This window comes from Rhinolophus sinicus, linkage group LG11 (assembly GCF_036562045.2).
Source record: "Rhinolophus sinicus isolate RSC01 linkage group LG11, ASM3656204v1, whole genome shotgun sequence".
NCBI classification, from domain to species: domain Eukaryota; kingdom Metazoa; phylum Chordata; class Mammalia; order Chiroptera; family Rhinolophidae; genus Rhinolophus; species Rhinolophus sinicus.
The window spans coordinates 7,877,182-7,898,421 of record NC_133760.1 but is presented as its reverse complement, the minus strand read 5'-3'; the positions used below and the strand labels follow the sequence as shown (position 1 = coordinate 7,898,421).

General features: G+C 50.6%; 1 protein-coding gene across 3 annotated transcripts in view; it reads left to right on the top strand.

Annotated features, from left to right (window-relative positions):
- The first annotated feature begins 2,551 nt into the window (after positions 1-2,551).
- Positions 2,552-21,240, top strand: part of HIF3A (hypoxia inducible factor 3 subunit alpha) — a 30,018-nt gene continuing 11,329 nt past the window's right edge. The window contains exons 1-11 of one of the 3 annotated variants that reach the window (XM_019752606.2): positions 2,552-2,640; positions 7,682-7,872; positions 8,984-9,129; positions 10,817-10,901; positions 11,289-11,401; positions 11,898-12,106; positions 13,648-13,754; positions 13,940-14,087; positions 17,129-17,247; positions 18,274-18,464; positions 19,404-19,508. In XM_019752606.2, the coding sequence (XP_019608165.2) occupies positions 2,615-2,640; positions 7,682-7,872; positions 8,984-9,129; positions 10,817-10,901; positions 11,289-11,401; positions 11,898-12,106; positions 13,648-13,754; positions 13,940-14,087; positions 17,129-17,247; positions 18,274-18,464; positions 19,404-19,508 (1,440 nt within the window). In that variant the 5' untranslated portion in view covers positions 2,552-2,614. Of the gene's footprint in view, positions 2,641-3,958; positions 4,045-7,376; positions 7,873-8,983; positions 9,130-10,816; positions 10,902-11,288; positions 11,402-11,897; positions 12,107-13,647; positions 13,755-13,939; positions 14,088-17,128; positions 17,248-18,273; positions 18,465-19,403; positions 19,509-21,240 lie in introns of those variants that run through there. The other 2 variants (XM_074316227.1, XM_019752605.2) reach the window with 2 other exon arrangements.

Sequence of the window (21,240 nt, the reverse complement as noted above, 5' to 3'; positions counted from 1 at the left end):
CCAGCCACAGTCTCCAGGTGAGGTCCCAGCTGACAGGCAGCATCAACTGCCAGGCAGGTAAGTGAGGAAGCTTGGATCATTCCAGCCCACAGCCTTTAAGCTGCTCCAGCTGATGCCAACCGGAATAGAGATGTACTGTCCTCACTGAGCCCTGCCTAGATTGCAGGTTCATGAACAAGATAAATCTTCTCATTGGGGTGGTTTGTTTTGTAAACTAGAGAGGTTTCTGTTCTTCCCCACCTGAGAGAACAAAGGACCTCATTCAAAGCTAACTCAAATGTCACTTCCCTGCTCAGAAGACTCCCATGTACCCATCTCAGAGTGAAGTTTAATGCTAACCCCGATCATAGATGTCTGGTGATTCGTATGCATGTTTTTTGTTGTGTTTTTTTGTGTGTGTTTTTTTATTGGGGAAGAGTGTATTTTTCCAGGATCCATCAGCTCCATGCAAGTCATTGTTTTCAATCTAGTTGTAGGGGGCCCAGCTCAGCTCTAAGTCAAGTCGTTGTTTTCAATCTAGTTGTGGAGCGCGCAGTTCACTGGCCCATGTGGGAATCGAACCAGCAACCCTGGTGTTATGAGCACTGCGCTCTAACCAGAGAGCCAATCGGCTGCCCCCATATATATGTTTTAATTCTGTTTGTTGTTCTTTTTAATTCTGTTTTAATGCTTGTTTAAATACCAATTTTCCTTAGGCACTGTAAAGCCTTCAGACTGGCTACCTGCCATGGCTCAAATAGCCCCTGCTTCCCTGAATAGCACACTGCTTCCCCTGCAGCCCTTTCTAATTTGGGCCTTTCATTTTCTCACACTCCACATGCCTCCACACTGAGCCTTGGGAGATATTTTCTATTTATCAAGATTCTTTCGGGTGCAAGCAGCTGAAATCAACTCAAACTACTCTAAGCACAAAGTAAATAAATGAAGCACTATTTAAAAGCAGCAGCAACCAAAAAAACTATAAAGGTTCCAAGAATTAAATTGAATTCCAGGTATGACTAAATCCAGGCACCCAAGTGCTGGTGTCAAGACTGTCCTTCACAAACTTTCATTTCTGCTTTCCTCTGTATTGACTTTCATCTCATAAGGCCTCTCCTTTCTTGGTGGCAGGATGAGACCTATCAACTCTGGCTCACTTCCCACCAGCTTGGCCACTCCCGCAAATATAGAAAACCTCTTTTTTGATATCCCGTTTCCCCAGAAATAAGACCTAGCCAGACAATCAGCTCTAATGCGTCTTTTGGAGAAAAATTAATATAACACCCAGTCTTATTTTACTATAAGACCAGGTCTTATATAATATAATATAAATAATATAATATAGTACCAGGTCTTATATTAATTTTTGCTCCAAAAGACCCATTAGAACTGATTGTCTGGCTAGGTCTTATTTTCGGGGAAGCACGGTAGTTGCAGCCAGTGTCTCAGGGTTGGTTCTCATTGAGCTAGGTTAGGTCACTTGCCTTCCCTGAACCAATCACTGTGCCCAGGAAAACAGAATAAACTGATTGGCTGGGTCTGGAGCCCATGGTCCTGGAGCTGGTGGGAATTATGGCCAGCCCTATACAAATTAAATAGACTGAGAGAGGAGACAAGTGATTCGTTCCCCAGAAGAAAACTGAGTGGGATACTGGGTGGGCAAAACCCACAAACTTATGCTATAGTGTCCTCTTCCCTGCCCAAAGCTGCATCCAAAATATTGGTGGGTTGTGGGTTAGCACCCTCACCACCAAAACACACACACATACCCTGTTCCTTATCTAATTATAATGCTTTCACCACTCCTTGGTGACCTTGTACCACTCCCTCTTTAGGTCACTTGTAGAAAGATACCATTTCTCTGCTCTTTTTAAAAGTGGGTGTGATTGAGTTTTACTTATTTACTTGACATAAACTTAATTATTCAATAGTGAGAACCTGAAAAGGGAATTAGAGAGCAAGGAGGTAGGGCTGGGGCTACAGAGGGTGCCAGACTGGAGGAGTGGGGACTGGAAGGAGGGATGAGGACAAAAGAGAGCTGCTGGGGACTGAGAGGAAGTGGTGGGTACAGTGGGGGAGGGATTGTAAAACTGGGGTGGGGTTGGGAGTTGGGGGTGGCAGGGAGAAGGAGGGGACTCGGTGGGTAAGGAAGAGGAGGTAGAGGAAGCAGAGCTAGGCGACTGGACAGGGTGGGACTGGAGGTCGGAGGGGTCGAACCAGGGGCAGGAAAAGGAGGGGTGAGCCAGAGTAGGGGCTAGAGGGTGCGGGCTCGGGTGTAAAGAACAGAGCTAACTGGGTGGGTCAGAAGAGTATTGGTGTCGGAATGACTCGAGAGAGAGAGAGGCTGGGCCAGAAGGCGCGGCCCGAGGTGCCTGCTGGCGACACCGCTGAGAAAGTAGGCGGCAAGAGGCGTGGCTGGGAGGGCGTGCGTGTTCCGCAGTCCTCCTGGCCTTCCAAATCTTCCTCTCTAGTACCGCCTCTTTCTAGGAAGTGACAGGCTGTTCCGCCAATCAGAGTCGAGGGCTGGGCGCATACTAGCCAATAATGAGGCGGGGGAGGAGCTGGGGAGGGGGCTCGTCGAGTAGGGGAGGGGGCTGGGGGCCTGCTAGGGCTCCCGAGCCGCGACGCGCGAGCCATGGCGCTGGGGCTGCAGCGCGCAAGGTACTGGGGTTCGGGGGCAGGAATTATGAGAATTGGGGGGCTCTCAGTCCGGGGACCCCCAGCCGGGTGGGGGATGCGTGGGTGCAAGCCAAGGACTCCCTGGGACGGGCGGTTGGAGGCACGTCCCTGCCGCAACTTCCATCCTAGGAAGGGGTGAGGGGTTTCCCCAAGTCCCCAGCTGCCCCGCCCCTCTAGCCAGGAGCCACTTCAGAGTCGTGATCCCCGATTTCTTGCTGCTCCGAGTTCGCCTCCCTGCCTGGTTGGGGGTGAAACAGGGACCCCAAGGAATTGGGGGTGTTGCGTTTGAGCAGTTCCTGGGCTTCTGGGGAGGCATTCTCCCTCCACATATTGACCCTTCAGGCCTCTGAACCTCCAGAATTGAGGTTGTTCTTTGCCACCAGACCCCTGAAATCTTAAGGGATATGGGATACCCCTAAATTGAGCTTTCCCAGATGTAGGAAATCCCTTGGAATAGGGAGTCAGCTCCTGAGTTCAAGAGAAGAGCTATTCCCTTTCATTAGACTCTCCCTGAAACAGTCTCCCAAACTTGGGTTCCCTAGAAATAGGCAGAGGGAGTCCTCTTTCAGAAGCTACCTGGGGCCTTCTCAGGGGCCTTTTTGCATCCTTTTGAAATATAGGGTCACCCCCTTTAATAAAAGGGAAACAGCCTGACTCACTTACCAAAGTCTAGTGCCTATGTCACTCTTCCACCCCACCCAGTCCCTGTGACCATGAACACAGAGGCTCCCAAGCCTTATTTTGGGGAGACCCCATGGAGGGTGCTATGCTTGATTAGTACAAGCCATGATGGGAGCACCCCAGCTACAGTGCCCAGCTGGGTCATCCTGGGCAGAGGGTGGGTTTCTGTGTTCAGCTCCCAGAAGGTGCAGATCTGCTGGGTGCAGTGAGGAAACTGTACTCTGGGTCCACTGCCAAGGGTACTATCTGGCCATGTTTTCATAGGGACCCCGGAAAATGTCCCAGGCTCCTGGTTTCCCTTGTCCAATCTGAGGCGTCCAGGAAGCCTCACCCCCTTCCCTCCTCCCTGACTTTGCAGGTCTGATTGGATCCGTCACACCCCCATGTTTTTCACTCCCCCCCAAAGCATGCCCCCCCCCCAATTCTATTCTAGTCTCTGGCTCTGAGCCGGCCAGGGAACTCCATCTCATCCCTTCTGGGCCAGCCCCAGCCCAACCCCTCCCAGCGCCCCCTCCTGGTTGGGTGGGGGCCCTTCTTGGCTGAGCTGGAGTGCTCCCCACTCCCCACCCAAGGCCAGCCCTTTCCTGTGGTGTCATCCTAGCACTGCGCACCACCCACTCATAACTCGCACCCGGATCCCAGCCATGCTCCATCCCCTTCTGCACCCCTAGGATGTCACATGGGCTAAAGGGGGCCTGGGCGATGGTGAGTGGGCCCCCCATACTCCCTCACCCCCTTCCTTTCTTCCAGCTTGGGCTTTCTGCTATCCTACACCAGTCAGGGATGTTCTTAGGACGTTCCTGATGGGCACACTACCCCAGGTGACCCCCAGGTTAGAGGATTCCAGAAGAATGTAGGACTTTTGGTATGGGCACTCCACTGGATTACCATGTCCTTTGGAATGAACGAGTCGGGGAGCAGAGAGACTCCCCCCAACCCCCACTTCCAAATCCCTTCTCAAATCCAAACCCTGCCTCTGGCCTCTCAGGCCACCTTGGGCACTGCCCAGATACTGTATCTAAGCCCCCCCAAAATCTTCTACACTTTTTGCAAGACCCTCAATACCCAGCTGAGTGTCAGAAGAGAGGCCCAGAATACCCCTGAATGTGGGCTAGGGTCTCCCCACTTTCTCTGGGCCTTCGTTCACAGGTAGCCAATTGTTCAGGACAGGGAAGAAGTGGGCTTCTCCCTCTCCTGGTTGGGGGTGCACTAGGCTCCAGTCCCCATTTTCAGGCCTCACCCTGGGGCCTCCAGGCCCTGGCCCCACCCCCTGTTCTCTGCTGGAACACAGAGGAAGGGTGGCAGGGTTCCAGCTGCACGTCCCGAGCTGGGCAGAGTGCCAGGGGGCTGGACCAAGGTTGGGCATGGGGCCAGCTGGGGAGACTGTCCAGCTGGGGAAATCCGGAGGCAGTAGGGCTGGGACAAGGGGAAGGGACTGAGGCCACTGGGCAAAGGAGGGGCAGGATAGGGGCCCCTTGGGTAGGTACATCAGCCAAAGCATGGCATTCAAGAACGTAGGACCCTAAAGTCAGGGTTCAAATCCTAACTCACCCGCTTCCTGCCTGTGTGGCCAGGTGCCAGTGACTGCCTCTCTGAGCCTCGGTTTCATATCCTGGAAAAATAGGGGTCATGCCTCCCCTCCCCCACACCATTTCAAGATGAGCAGTGAGGGAACAAATCTTTGGGCAGGACACCCCACTGGTATGCAATAAACTGTGTTCAAGTCAGACAGAGTTCTGGGCAGAAGTAGAGAGACCTGGTTTTTAACTTGGCGCTGTTGCTAAAAGCTGTGTGGCCTCAGGCAAGTTCTATCACCTCCCTGGGCCTGCTTCCTTGTCAGGAAAATGGGGAAAACACTGGTAGGTACTTGGTCAGACTAACAGACGTCGTGAGCATAGTTGGGCTTTGGTGGAGGGCCTGGGATTAGCAGCGGGGTTCCGGCACACTGTGACGGGGCCACTTTGGCTGCTTCTCAGGGTTGTTGAAAGGATTTAATGGGGTCTGTATCTCCATGAATGTTCCGTACACCAAGGCTATTATTATTACAACTATCACTAGCATTTAGTCTTCTTCCCAAGGTGCTTGTGTAAAAGTCATGTATGTAATTGCATTCTCACCACACCACGGGGTCACCAGCAAAGCCCCCAGTTTCTTCAACGCCCAAGAGGCTCCTAAGCCTTCATCCCTGATGTGGACAAAGGGTAAATAGTAAAAAGGAAAAAAAGAAGAAAAGAAAAATGTAACCTTTATAGAACACTAACCAATTGCCAGGCCCTCTTCTAAGCCCTTGACATATATATTAACTCATTTAATCTTCAAAACAACTCTGTGAGGTTGGTGTTACTATTATGCTCAGATAGGCTGTGCAACTTGTCCAAAGTCACACAGCTAATTAGTAATTGAGTTGAGATTGGAACCCTGAACCAGAAGAACTAGCCCCCACTCTGTTTAATGGGAAAGGCCAGAGACCCAGGCATTTGTGAAGCCAGTGAGAGGCCCACACTTCCTGTCAGAGAACAGGCTAGGAGCTGGAAGGAGGGTCCGCTGCAGCCACCAGCTGGCTCCTTCTATGGAGGGAGAAGTCTGCCACAGAGAAGATTACAGAGCTCAGCTGCCTGGGAGGTGGGGACCGGCCCCACCCCCGTTCCTGTTCTGACTCCCCGTTCCCTCTGCCCAGGCCCCTAGCTCAGAGAGGCCCACCCACCCCCACCTTCTGGGCAGGAAGACAAACAGGGCTGGAACAGAATCAGAACAGGACAGGACGGAATGTCCTCTGGGCAGAGCAGGACTGGAGGCCCCTGCCCCCCCATCAGCCACTAGGGAGGGGATGGGGGTGATGACTGGCTCCCTCCACCCCTCCGCCCAGCCTGCCCCTTTCTGCGCCTCCCAGTTGCACTGAGTTTTTCCCTCTGCAGGCCAGACGGGGCAGTACCCTCCCCTCTCCTCATCGTTCCTGTGGGTGGGGCTGCAGGTCTCCTGCTTGAGAGTTAGGCTGATGCCACTCCCGAAATGGCCTTTGATTTCTAAGAAGGGACAGCCTCCCTTCCAAGAGTCCTGCTTCACTACGACCAGTCACAAGGAAGGAATTAGAAGCATGAAGGCTTTGGAACCTTAATGCCTGAGTTCAAATCCCAGCTTTGCCAGTTTACTGGCTTTGTGATTTCTTGAGCAAAGGACCTCACTTTTTAGAGCCTCAGTTTCCCCTTTGTGAAATGGAGGTTTAAACTGCCTACCTAGAGCTATCCTGGGATTGAATACACATAGGCAGACTACACATAGGCAGACTACTTAGTACAGTGCTTAGCAAATTATAGCTACTTATTTTTAATGGTTTTATCAATATTATAGATGAGATTATGTGTGCTATATGTTATATACTCTATAATTTTTAAAAAACCTACAGAGTTTGGATTCAGACAGATCTGGATCTTGACTTTTAAGAAAATGGAAGAAACAGAGACAAACACTAAAGCCTGGATATAAACCCAGAGCCAAAGAGACAGGGAAAGTTGAAGTGTTCAAACCCTGGCTTCACTTCTTATGGACAAGCACTGCACCTCTCTGTGCCTCGGTTTCCTCATTTGTTCAGTGGGATAATTACCTTCCTTCTAGGGTCATCTAAACTTTAAATGGGTTAATGTAAGTTACATACATGGCACAGGGACTGACACATGTCACAGTAAAAACTGGATAAGTGGCAGATATTTCTGAAAAAATGATAGTCGACTTATAGAATTCAGGCATTTGAAGTAGATTAAAGGGCAGGGGTGAGTGGTTGGTTAGCTGTTGGCTGGACAGAACCCTGGGGTTGGTTTGCTGTGTCACCCTGGTGGGGCCCCTGTTGGTGGGTCTTTGGACTTTGAGATCTGTGCTCCAAGATTCTGAGGACTCAGCTGAGCTGAGAAGGGGGAAGGTCAGGAGAGGGAGCTTGGGGGGGGGGGGGGGCTGTAGGGCAGGGGGGCTGGGAGGCTGCAGGCATCTTCTTCACGCTCCTTCCCTTCCCTGGCTCCGGGCCAGCTCGGCCAGCCCCCTCCCAGCAGGAGGCCTCCCTGTCCCCCAGGCGTCCCAAGCCAGGGAATAAACAGCAGATAAGTCAGGGAGGGCACACAACGGCCCTGCGAGGCACAGCAGGGCAGCATGGGCTGACTCGGGGACAGATAAAACCAGAGGCTAGGAGCGGCTCCAGAGTATAATCCTTCCAGGCCCAGAGTGCTCCGGGAACTCGCCTGGGCCACACAGCGAGCCCAGGCCCCATGTGGCAGCGCCCCACGTGCTTGTCCCGTGCATCTCTACCTCTTTCCCTTCCTGAGGCGCCACCAGTGAATGCTGCCCATGCCCGCAGGTCGAGCACCGAGCTGCGCAAGGAGAAGTCCCGGGATGCGGCCCGCAGTCGGCGCAGCCAAGAGACCGAGGTGCTGTATCAGTTGGCGCACACGCTGCCCTTCGCGCGCGGGGTCAGCGCCCACCTGGACAAAGCCTCCATCATGCGCCTGACCATCAGCTACCTGCGCATGCACCGCCTCTGTGCCGCAGGTGAGTCTTGTGCCCGGGAATTCCCACTTTGGTGAGGGTCCGCCCTCGGAAAGCTACATCCTAGGGAGGCCCCTCCTCTGGGAATCCTGGTCCCGACAAGGCCCCGCCCTCTGAGGTCTTGCCACCCTGGAATCCACTTTCCCGGTGAGGCCCCGCCCCCTCAAGGTCTGGGCTAATCGGAGCCCAATGCCCAAAGAAGTCCCGCCCCGTAGACATCTATCACTAGTGAGGCCCCGCCCCTTGAAATGCCCCCATGGGAAGTTCGCCGCCTTAGAACTCAGTGGAATTGGAGGCCCGCTAACTCCCTAAAGCACGTCAACCGTTAGGATTTGGAGACCTTCTCGGCTACACTTCGTGCCCTTATAATAAATATCCCTGCGAGGCTTCGCTGCCCAATTTTTAATTACTTGAGAGAGTTCCCCTTCTCCTCAAGTCCCTAGTTCTGTTTCTTGTTCCCTTAGTAGCCCTGGCTTTGAATTCCCAGCCAATTAGAATTCCACTCTGAGGAGGCTTTCACACACACACACACACACACACACACACACACCTCCCTACCTTAAAATCCCAGGACCCTGAAAAGATTGTATTATGGGGTAAGTGGAGTCATCCTCCGTCAGGCTCTGTCCATTAAACTTCCCTGCCCCATAGAATTTTACTTCTCTGGGAGGCACTGCCCCCTTAGAATTCTGTCGCCTGGGAATCCCTTTTTCTTTAGAGTTCTGCCCATCTGTCCTGCCCCAAGAATTTGGAACCTCTGCAAGGCTTAGAATTCTGACTCTCTCCCCTTAGAATTCTGACTCTTGTTAATCCTTAGCCCCTTAGAATTCCATGCTCTGAGAATTCCACCTCCTTAGAATTCTGTCCTAATACTTCTAGTCCCTTGAGAGATCCCTACCGCTTTAGAATTCTGTCTCCCTGGGAGGCCCTGCTCCCTGAGAATTCCAATCCTTGGTGGCCCTGCCGTTTCTTGGGCCTCCAAGCCACTGGCTGTGCCCCTCTCACCTGGGGGGTACCTATACGTTCCTCTGAGTGAGGGAAGGCAAAGGGAAGGCTATTTAGGGGGGCCCACAGCTGACCAGAGATGCCCCATCCACCCTGGCCCTGTCACCAGGGGACTGGAGCCAGGTGGGAGCCGGGGGTGAACCACTGGATGCCTGTTACCTGAAGGCCCTGGAGGGCTTTGTCATGGTGCTTACCGCCGAAGGAGATATGGCTTACCTGTCGGAGAATGTCAGCAAACACCTGGGCCTCAGTCAGGTGAGAGGAGCTGCCTGCTTTCTGCCTGGTCCATGCAGGTGACGTTGGGATACAAAGGTGACCATTACCGCCTTAGCCCTGCCTTTACAGGCCTTACAGTACAGAGGAAGGCAGATATGTCACCAGACAGGAAGACTTAGAATGGTCAGGGCTGGGATGGGGCAGCCTAGGGGGCTGTGCAAGCCAGGGGAGGGTGGGTACCTGACCCAGCCTGGGGGCAATGAGGGCTTCCAGGAGGTGAAAAAAATCGAAGCTAAAACAGAAGAATTTAGCTAGTCAAAGAGTATGGGAAATGGATTGGACCAGCAAAGACTAGGAATGTAGATGGCTGAGGGAATAGAATATGCAAAGACCCAGAGGTGAGATAAAACAGAGCATTTGGGGAAAATAAAGACATTTATCCTGGCTAGGTGCAGAGTACAATGGCAGAAGGGGAGACCAAAACAGGCTTGAGAAGCCAACAGGGGCTAGATAATTTAGGGCCAAATTAGAAGGTTTATCTCCAGGGCACTGGGGAGCTATGGAAGGATTTTAAGCAGGGGAGAGATTGTGTTAGAGAAGTAGAATCAGATTTACATTTTACATTTACATGAAAGATCCCTCTCAGTGCTGAGCAGAGATAGAATTGGATGGACTTATACTAGAGGCTGGGAGATGCTCAAGGACCTTGGGTGAGAGCAGAAGAGTAGGAACATGGGCCTGAAGATGGGAAGACAAACAAGAGACACTTAGGAAGTAGAACGAATTTCAGCTAATCCTTACAGCAAGGCCCGTGAGAGTTACCTCCTTTTTCCTAGTTCACATAAATGGGCTCCAAGTTGCCATCTGCTCCTTTTCCCTACCTTGTTACCCCACTCCAGGTACCAGTTTTGACTTCAGCTTGAGCTCTTGGGCTCAGAGAAATGAATGTCCCAAGGTCTCCAAGCTAGGAAGTGGCAGAGCTAGGATTCAAATCCAGCAACAGGAGGTACTGTTAGAGGAAGGAGGGAGCTCTTGCTCTTCCCCGTTTCACCATCACCACTGGACTGTGAGCTATGTGGGTCCCTTTTTATCTATGTCCCCTCCTGCCAGCACCAAACTCATTGCCTGAACTGAAACAAGGCATTGAGTCTTTAGCTTGCCAAACAGGCAGGATTTGAATGGGGTCTCACCTCAGGGCCTTTGCACTTGCTGTTCCCGCTTTCCAGAACTCTACTCCAGAGAACCACAGGACTACCTACCAGTTTTCTCAAAGAAGTTGTTCCTAACTAGTGCCTCTAAAATAGCATCCCATTTCATCAGCTTACCCTGCTTTAGTTTTCTTCATATTACTTATTATATTGTTTTATATATGTGTGTGTGTTGTTTTGTTTTTGTTTGTTTATTGGCTGTCTCCCCCCTCCACTAGCCAGTAAGCTCTGAGAGGCAGGGGTTTTGTTTTTGTGGTCACTGCGGTGTCTGTACCATCTACAAGAAGGCCTAGCAAATAGTATGGTGGAGAAGAGAAGGAGGAAAGGAAGGAAGGAAGGAAGGAAGGAAGGAAGGAAGGAAGGAAGGAAGGAAGGAAGGAAGGAAGGGAATAATAAGACTGGTGACAGAAACCAGGCTCGCGAATCAGGGCTGTGATTGTGGGGCTGGAAAGGAGATGAGTCAGAGACCCTGGTAAAATGCTTTTCCTCCAAGGCAACCCTGCTTCCCTTCCTCGCAGCTTGAGCTCATTGGACACAGTATCTTTGATTTCATCCATCCCTCTGACCAAGAGGAGCTTCAGGATGCCCTGACCCCCCAGCAGAGTGAGTTCCCTGCAGGCCTCTCCCCACATTACAGAAACTGAGGCTCCACCCTGCCCTCAGTATATCCTTTCTTCCTCTGGAATACTGGATTGAAAAAAAACGGGAACAGCAGGATGTGGCCCTGTCCTGGGAATGTGAGGGGACACGGCCCTGCCCTGAGGGTCTGAGGGGAAAAGGACTCTGCCCTGGGAATCTGAGGGGACACGACCCTACCCTGAGCTTGTCTGAAGAAGCATACCCTACCCCTGGGGACCCTCTCTGGTTCCAGGTCTCAATTTTGGGGCTGGGGCTGGGGAGACTTTAGCAACCAGGGTGCTGGAGGAAACTGGGTCCTGTCCTAAGCTGCCGGGTGACCTGCTCCTCCCCTGCCCCCATGGTCCTCCCCAGGCCTGTCCAAAAGGAAGCTGGAGGCCGCCACTGAGCGGTGCTTCTCCTTGCGCATGAAGAGTACCCTCACCAGCCGCGGGCGCACCCTCAACCTCAAGGCGGCCACCTGGAAGGTGGGCAGGGCCTGGCCTGGAGGAGGGCCTGCTGGGATTGGGCGTGAGCCCGAAAATTCTGGCAGTGGTTTGGAGTCCAGGGACGTCCTGGGCCGGGGATCCTGTGGGGCTCTCTCAGGCTGGGTCTGGTGGCTCCTTCGGGTATCTTGGAGGTTGGGTGTCTGTGGAGTTGGGTGTCTGGGGTCCTCGTATCCTTTCTTAGGCTGGATCTCTATTGTTGGGGGGGTCCCAGCCTCCTGGGCCTGGAGTCTTCATGGGGTTGGAATCTGGGGTCCTCAGACTTCTCTGAGTCTTAGAATCTAGAGATCTTCAGAACTTCTTAGGTGGGTCTCTGTGGGGTGGGGGGTTAGGGGTCCTCAGAGCCGTCGGAGCTGGGTGTCTGTGGTCCTCAGGGATTTTTTCTTCTCAGCTCCCCGCAGGGCCCACAGAGACATACTTCGCAGCCCCATGGTAGCCCCAGGCCTAGTACATTACCACCTCACCCCTCCCCCACCAGGTGCTACACTGCTCTGGACACATGAGGGCCTACAAGCCCCCCGTACAGACTTCCCCAGCTGGGAGCCCCAACCTAGAGCCCCCTCTGCAATGCCTGGTGCTCATCTGTGAAGCCATCCCCCACCCGGGCAGCCTGGAGCCCCCACTGGGCCGGGGGGCCTTCCTCAGCCGCCACAGTCTGGACATGAAGTTCACCTACTGCGACGAGAGGTGGGCAGGAGCCCAGCTGCCCACCTGCCCACCCACTGGCCTAGTTCCCCTTCCTCTCTACCCAAGTTCACTCACTGAATTTTCTGTGGGTCTTTTTATTTTTGATTCTCTCTCTGCCTCCTTCTCGTTGAGTCTTTCTCTTAATTTCGCCCTCCCTGTCCTGTTACTTTCCTTCAATGGGTCAATTCATGTGAAAGAGTACAGCGCTCAACACAGTAAGCACTCAATAAACTTGTTATTAATTCTCTCTCTATCCTTCCCTTTCTTTTTTTCTCTCCTTCTCTTCCCTCTGCTCTTCTTTCCCTTCCTTCCTCCCTTCATTTTTCTGCATCTTCCCTCTTTCCCTTTCCCTGGAGTTGTACTTAGGAATGGTGATGCTGGGTTCAAACGGCTTATGTTTAAATCCTGGCTGTGTGTTCTTGGCCAAATGACTTCACCTTTCTGTGCCACTCTGCCCTCATCTGTTCTACAGAATGATAACAGGACCTGCTTTGAGTGGTTGCTTTGAGCACTCAGTGAGTTGCCTGGTACAAAGCACTATAGAAATGTATATTTTTAAAATCACTGTCATCATTATTATTACTTTTTATTTCTCTTCTTTCTGATCTTTTTTGTTTGTTTGTTTAACTTTCATTTATTTTAAGTGTGTTTTTCTAGGACCCATCAGCTCCAAGTCAAATAGTTGTTTCAATCTAGTTGTGGAGGGCACAGCTCATAGTGGCCCATGTGGGGATCGAACCGGCAACCTTGTTAAGAGCACCGCACTCTAACCAACTGAGCTAACTGGCCGCCCCTCTTTCTGATCTTTTTGTGACTTTCTTTTCCCCACTCCTATTTCTTTCACATTCTCTTTTTTTCTTTCCTTTTTTTCACTCTAACCATTTCCACCCTCCCTCTCCCCTTGTATTAGATTCCTGTTGCTGCTATAACATACTACAATAAGCGCAGTGGCTCAAAACAACGCAAACTCACTCTCTCCGACTTCTGTAGGTGAGAAGTCAAATAAGTCTTATGGGACTGAAATCAAGAGCTGCGCGCTCCTCCTGGAGGCTCCAGTGAAGAATCTGTCTCTTTGCCTTTTCCAGCTTCTGAAGACATTCCTGTCCCATGCCCCTTTCTGTCTTCAGGCACATCACTCCACCCTCCCCCTCCATCCTGTCTCCCATTCCCACTCTGATCTGCCTCCCTCTTCTGAGCATCCCTGTGATGACATTGGCCCCTGGATAACCCAGGGTAACCTGCCCAACTCAAGATCTTTAACTTAATCACGCCTGCAAAGTCCCTTTTGCGTGTAAGGTCACATATTCACAGGTTCCAGGAAGTAACTAACACACCCAGGACTTAAGACAGGACATCTTTGGGGGTCCTTATTCAGTCTACCACACTCCTCTTTTTCTACATCTTACTGTCTCCCTTTCTCTCAGTTACAATCCTGTCTGTCTGTCTTGCTGGCTTGGTCCCTGGGTCCCCCTGCCCCTTCCCTCCACCCACCCTGCACCTTAGCCAGTTGAACTGACCAGGCTCCACTGCACCCACCCCAGGATCGCTGAAATCGCCGGCTACAGCCCCGATGACCTAATTGGCTGTTCTGCCTATGAATACATCCACGCGCTGGACTCGGATGCGGTCGGCCAGAGCATCCACACCCGTATGTGTTAGGGTTCTATTTCCCTGGGCCTGAGCCTGCGCTGTGTGGCCCCAAGCAACACCAGCTCCCGACCCCCAAGGCACGCTATCTTCCCTGGCCCCTTCATACCTAACCACCGCCCCCAGAGCCTTCTCTCCCCAGTTGCCCCTTCTGTGGCTCTGACCCCGCCCTATGCCCTCCTCCAGTGCTGAGCAAGGGCCAGGCAGTAACGGGGCGGTATCGCTTCCTGGCTCGGAGTGGTGGCTACCTGTGGACACAGACCCAGGCCACAGTGGTGTCAGGGGGCCGGGGCCCCCAGTCTGAGAGTATCATCTGCGTCCACTTTCTGATCAGGTAAGTGGGAGGGAGGTGGGGTGACTATACTAGGTCTAGTCTGTATATGTGCAGACAGGTGTGTGTGTGTGTGTGTGTGTGTGCGCACGCGTGTGCACGTGTAAGTTTGTGTGTACATTGTATTGTGCACACGTGTGAGGGAGTATACACACATACATGTGTTTGAAACATGTGACTGAACACACATGGGTCTGCGTGCGCATGCAAATGTCATGGGTGTGTGTACTGTTAATTTAAAGGACTCTATATTCAAGTTAAAATAAGAAACCTAACAGACTCATGAAGACTTCACTTTTTAAAAATTGAGGTATAATTTATATTTAGAAAATTCACTCTTTTTGGTATTGGTTCAGAGTTTTGATGAATGCATGGAATTGTGTAATCACAATCAAGCTATAGAATAGTTTTATCACCCCCTAAAAATTCTCCCATAGTGAACCCCACCCCACCCCCAATCCCTGGCAACCACCGACTCTAGAATCTTTCCTTTTCCAGAATGTCATGTACATAGAACCCCACAGTATGTAGCCTTTGAGTCTGGCTTCTTTGACTTAACATAATGAATTTAAATTTTATGTTGTGGTGTGTACCACTAGTTTATTTTAAATGCTGAGTAGTATTCTGTGGTTTGAATATGAATGGATGCCAATTTGTTTATCCATTCATCAGATGGAGGACATTTGGGCTGTTTTCTATTTTGGGTGATTATGACAAAAGCGACTGTAAACATTCTCATCCCGGACTTTGTGAAGCCATATGTTTTCACTTCTCTTCGGTAAACACCCAGGAGTGGAATGGATGGGTCATATGGTCAGTGTATATTAAACTTCAGAAGAAACTCCCCAGCTGTCTTCCAAAGTGGCTGTACCATTTTGCATTCCCATCAGCAGTGGTTGAGGGTTCCAGATGTATTCCAGACAGCATTCTGTATTGTCTCTTTTTGTCTTGTTTGGTTTGAATTTTAGCCATGCTAATGGAAGTGTAACGGTAAAGCATAGCTCTCCCTTCCCCTCCCCCAACCCCATCATGCATCTTAGAAGTTTTCTACCATAACAACATGGTGACAAAGACAGCACAATATCACATAAGACAGAGGGAATTATAACTTTTCTTTGAAGATTACTTTCTAGGACATGGCATTAATTTCTAAAGCCTTAGGAATTTTTCCAGGTCTTTTTGATCAAGGAGAGAGTCTATTATAAGACAGAAGTTGGTAACAGAAGTATTCGTACAAGTCTGCATATTGCACAAGAAACAAGACCAATTATCTTTTGAATGTTTTTACTTGAGCACCTTTTCAAATCAGAATCTTTGAGTAACTTGTAGGCAAGTTAGAAGTCTCTCCATTGTTACTGAAAAGGAGTGGGGACCTGCCCCCATCTCTTCTGGAAACTCCTTTTATTTATTATGAAGATTTGTCTTTTTATGGCCAGGCCCTGGGATTTCCACCTTTTGCTCTCTAAGTAAAGAGCAGGCCTGGAGAGTTCAGTTTTACTGGCAGAAAATGGGTGAAGAATAATAGAAGTTTAATTATAACAGTGAAATCAGGAACATATGATATTAATCCTCCTTAGTGCTGTGTACGTACTGTATAGTATGCGATTATGTGACTGTTGGCGTGTATTCAGGTACTTAGACTTTGTAGAGTTCCCCACCCCTTCCCTTCACACTTGGGCCTGTGTGTGATTGTTTCATAAAAATAAAACTCACTTATCCGGGGCTGAATCTCCAGCACCTAGTAGAACAGTGCCTGGCAGACAGTAGCTGCTCAATAAACAATAATAGCAAATATTTACATAGAGTGCCCCACCTGCCAGACACAACTCTACACATTGTACAGATATTAACTCATTTAAGCTTCATAACAACCTGGGGGGAGGTATTATTAGTTGTTCTTTATAGGAGAGGAAAATGAGGTCCAGAGAGGTTCAGGCACATGCTCAAGGTCACACAGCTCTTAAGTGGCAGACCTGGGATTTGAACGCAGGCTGCTGGCTGCAGAGCCCTTGCTCTTCACTACGAAGGAGTATTGGTTGTCTAGGAAATGTTTGTGGAATGACTGAATGAGTGCACGCCATGTGGCGTGTATGCATACCTGCCAGCCCACGTGTATGGACTACGTGCGCCTATCTGTCCATGTATATACACTTGGGCGTGTATGACTGCTCCTGTTTGTGCCTGTGTGTACCGAGTGTGTGTACATGTGTGACTACGTATGCTTGTTTTGTTTCAAAGGGGATGGGGTGGCTTTGGTCCAGCCTAAATTCGGATGTTCCCAGCCCAGAAGGGGTTTGATGAGGAGGGGCAGGATCGCAGCTTCTCCAAGAGCTGGTGGGAGGACCACCCACATTAGGTCCAGGATAGCATTATGCACGGAGGGCCTTGTCCTCAGCCCCAGGCCGATTTTCCAAAGGCCAATTTGTTCAGCGAATGTTTGGATTGTCTCTGCAGCTAGAGACTGGGGAAAAGGGAGGCGCGGGGGACATAAGAAGGATATATTTATAAATCCATTCCTTTGCATCTGAAAAATGTCTATGAATAGAATCTTCATAAATAAAATCTTATTCGTTAAAATATAGCCCTTTGAATTCTTCCTATTTGGTAACACAGGAATGTTACATACATAGTCTTCACTAATACATTTTTATGAATATGTTTATAAGTGAAGATCTGTAAAGAGAATACTTAGTTTTTATGCCTTTTACTGTCTCCCCTCTCTGCCCTTTAGTACCCACCCCCAGGCTCCCCTCCCTCTACCCAGGCTGCACTAAATGACAACTCTTTTTTTTTCTTTCCTTCCATAGAGGGAGCTTGGGAAGACACACTTAACTTTCTTCTAAATGCTATTATAATAAAAAGCATTCAACACAAATTAAATCCTTCAAAGAAACAAGTAAATGTGGCAAATTATTTTCTGCACAATGCCCTCCTGCCCCTGGGTGGGACTGCCTCCTATGACAGGACATCATCTGAGGGGACTGTCTGGGCTGGAGCCAAGGACGCTCCCTGACGACCACTCCCCTTTCTGCCCTGTACCCCAGCCGGGTGGAAGAGACTGGAATGGTGCTGTCCCTGGAGCAAACGGAGCGACACTCTCGCAGACCCGTTCAGCGGGGCACCCCCTCTCAGAAGGATACCCCTAATCCTGGGGACAGCCTTGGTATGGGGCAGGGCTGGGGCCGGGAGGGGTTGTGTCCCCAGGACACTTAGGAGAAAACCCAAGTGCTGTAATGTGGCTCACCCTGTGACCTGACTCCTGCCTCCCTCCCCCTGCTTACTCTCTGAACCACACCAGCTTTCTTAGTGCTCTTGGAACATGCCAGACTCTTGCATGCTTCAGAGCCTTTGCGTGTGCACTTTCCTCTGCCCTGGATGCTCTCCACTCTCCTGTCCTCCCTCTCCTCCTGTGTCCCTGGGATGATGGCTTCAGTCTTGTCTTGCTCTGCTCTGAATCCTGCTGTGGCTCCCCATTGCCCCCACCCTCCGGCTTGTTCCTGGCTCCCGCCTCACTGCTCTTCGGCTTCCAGTAATCTTGACCATTCCGAGTCTGGTTCCTTTCTACCTCTCCCTTCTCTCCCCCAATCCTGGACATGTTCTTTCCCTGTTTGTTCTTCAAGGCCTCACGTTCTCCAAGCTGTTGCTGGCAGCCCGTGCTCCTGGGTGTAGTGTGGGGTCACCAGTATCCTTTTGTTTTCTGGCTCAGAACTGGCTCAGGGCCACATCTGGACCTGCAGGGACCTTAAAACCACCTTGAGGGCCTTGGGCCAGTCTTTTCTCCTAACATGCAAGTCCCCCAGAGCCCAGTGGCCGAATGTTGCTCTGTGACACTGGAGAATCTGGTCAGTCATGAGCCCTGGTCCAGCTGTGTTGATTTTAAATATTAGAATGTGTTCCCCCCACTGGGCAATTGCTATGATCCCAAGCCTACTGTACGCCTCCCCACCCACGTTGTCCCCACCCCTAGGACCCTCCAGGGGCTTGCTGCAATCTGGTCACCAGAGGGATGGAAAGCACCGGGCCCAGCAGGGGTTTGGTTCTCCAGGACCCAGCTCCCAGCACTGTGAGCGGTGTGCGCCCTGACTGGTTGTTGGAGATGTCAACTGTGCTCCCTGGGGCTGGTATGCAGGACTCTGCCCCCAGCCCTGGGTGACCATCCTGCGTCCTCCCATCTTGCTGTATCCCGCAGACGCCTCTGGTCCCCGGATCCTGGCCTTCCTGCACCCCCCTACCCTGAGTGAGGCCACACTGGCTGCTGACCCCCGCCGTTTCTGTAGCCCTGACCTCCGCCGCCTCCTGGCACCTATCCTAGATGGGACTTCAGTAGCCACCACCCCCAGCGCACCCCCAGCTGCACGGCACCCCAAAAGTCCACCTCCGGTAAGCAGGCCCTCTCCCACTGGAGCCCTCAGGAGCCAGGCTGCTTTGGCCTTTGGCTTGAACCTTGCTATTCTCTGGGCTTCGGTTTCTCCATGTCTCGTGGGAAGGTTGGGATGAGAGAGGGTCTGGGCTGCCTTTAAGGTCTAGATTCCAGATTCTTCAACTGTTATTGGACCAAATCCTGGGATGTTTGGGACTAGCATGGATGACTCCCTCCTGTCTTGTGATCAAGTATCCAGGATCTCTGAACTTTCACTTCAAAGAGTTAAGAATGTCTAATGTCTCAAATCATACAAACCTGCATTCAAATCCTGAATCTGCCACTTACCAGCTGTGTTAGCCTGGACAAGTGGGGCCTCAGTTTCTTCACCTGTAAAATTAAGATAATAGCAAGTAGCTGCCTCGTTGATTATCGTGAGGGTTCAATGAGATAATTCATGGGAAGCACTTAGTAGGACCCTGGCACCTAGTAGGTGCTCAATAGACCATAGCGGTTACTATTTTTACTTAAGGGTCCAGATAGCCTGATCTTTGACTCAGGAGTCCATATTATCTGGTGTTGACTTTCCTCATCCCGCCTCCCCCCCAATATCTTCTCTCCACTAGAGAACTAGACTGTGACCTTTGACCTCACCCTTTAGCCCTGGGATAGCCGGACTCTGCATCAATTCCTCCAGGTTCCAGATTCCCAAGACCTTTAACCTCAGGCTTTGGTTTTTCAAGCCTTTGATGTTTGCCCATCGATCTCTACCCAGGAACTCTGACTTTTGAATACCCAGGTTCAGAACTCATTTGCATTTGCTACTTGCCCGCCTTGGTGTCCCAGCTGTCTGACATTGACCTTCACTTCTACCCCTGAGCTCAGATGTCTAGATTGTTCTACTGTTGACATCTCCCAGGCTCAAGATTTCCTTAAGTCTCTACTCCGTCTCCTCACAGGCTGATCTCCCAGATGAGCTACTTGTGGATGTGGAGAAGGCACACAAAGTCTTGGGCACTGGGAAAGACCTTGAGGCAGTGGAGACAGATCTAGATATAGCTCAGGTAAGGGTTGGCAGTGCTCTCTGCTCTGAGGGCTGACAGATCTGGGCATTAGGAAAAGGTAGTGGGATGGCTAACAGAATGCGTGGGTGGATGGATGGACGAACCATTGGATCCGTTAGGTGGACTATGGTGGATAGATGGATGGGTGATGTTCAGACAGACATTTGGGTGGGTGGATGGATGGATGGATGGATGGATAAGGGATGTCTGGATGGGTAGTTGGGTAGATAGACCATTGGTTCATTGGATGGATGATGGATGGATAATGTTTGGATGATTGATTGAGTGGCTAGATAAATGACAGTGGCATGATGTATTAACTATCTATTGCTGTGTAACGAATTAGCCCAAAACTCAGCACCTTAAAACAGCTAACATCTATTATATCACATTTTCTGAGAATCAGGAACCTGGGAGCCACTTAGCTGCTCTGAGTCTCTCATGAAGTTGAAGTCAAGCCCTCAGTCAAGGCAGTAGGCATCTGGGGTAGAGGAGCCACTTCCAAACTCACCCACCTGGTGGTTGGCAGGCCTCCATCCCTCGCAGGCTTTGGTTGGAGGCCCCAGCTCCTCATCATGTGGGTCTCCCCATTGGCTGCCTACGTGTCCTCACAGCACAGCAGCTGGCCTCCCCCAAGGCAAGTAATCCAGGAGACAGAGAGAGTGGGCCCAACCCAGAAGACGCAGTCTTTTATAAGCTATTCCCAAAAGGGACAGGCTGTCACTTCTGCTGCATTGTATTGGTCACACAGACCAACCCTAGTACAGGGTGGAAGGCAACCTCATACCCGTGTGAACACCAGACGGCGAGGATCCCTGGGGCTCCCCGTGACTCACGTCTCTCCCTCACGCAAAATATACTCACCTCTCCCGAGGCCTTCAAAAGCCTCTTCTCGTTACAGTGTCAGCTTGACATCCAGATCTCCTCACCTAAAACAGCTCTGGGTGCAGTGAAGCTCCTTGAGTACAATTAGTTGGCCTGTGAACTGAAGAGACAAGTTATCTGCCCCCCACATACCCAACATACAGTGGTGGGAGAGGTGTAGAATAATTGCTATATCTACTCCTTCAAAAAGGGGGACAGGAGAGGTCACAGGTGTCACTGGTCCACTGCAGCTTTGAAATCCAATTGGGCAAATATTGGAAGTTCCTTGATCAGGACTCATTCCTGCTGCTTCCCAGGAGTTTTTCTCCATGGTTCTTTGCTCTGCCCTCTAGGCTCTTAGCCGCTCTCTCTGAGTCATCCTTCCTTTTTCATAAAAGGTAACATGTATTCGCAGCTGAGTGGGTTTTATAACCATGTCTTCTGCTTATAGAACTTCAGTGATCCAAAGACGTCTTTTCATTTTGTACCACCTATGTCCCTTTCAGTCCAAGCTGGCAATGTTTCTGTTCATTTAATTCTCTTGTAAACAATTTTGTGGGTCTTACGCGAATCTCTTTGGATTTCACACTATTAAACAAAAATCACGCGTACAAATCTCATTGAGATAAACCCTTGTCTACCTTTGGTTTCTGCCGACATGGCTGAGTCACAGTGCCCTGAAGTTTAATAGAAGCCCTATTGTTTGAGAAGATCTAGGAGGCACATCCTTACACTCTAGAGCTTCTGTTTTCTTTTCTTTCTTTCTTTTTTTTTTTTTTTGGTTTAAAAAAGTTATTTTATTTTATTTTTCCTTTGTTTTCTGACTGAAGTATATTCTAGGTACCACCTTTGCTCTTTCTGAGGTCTT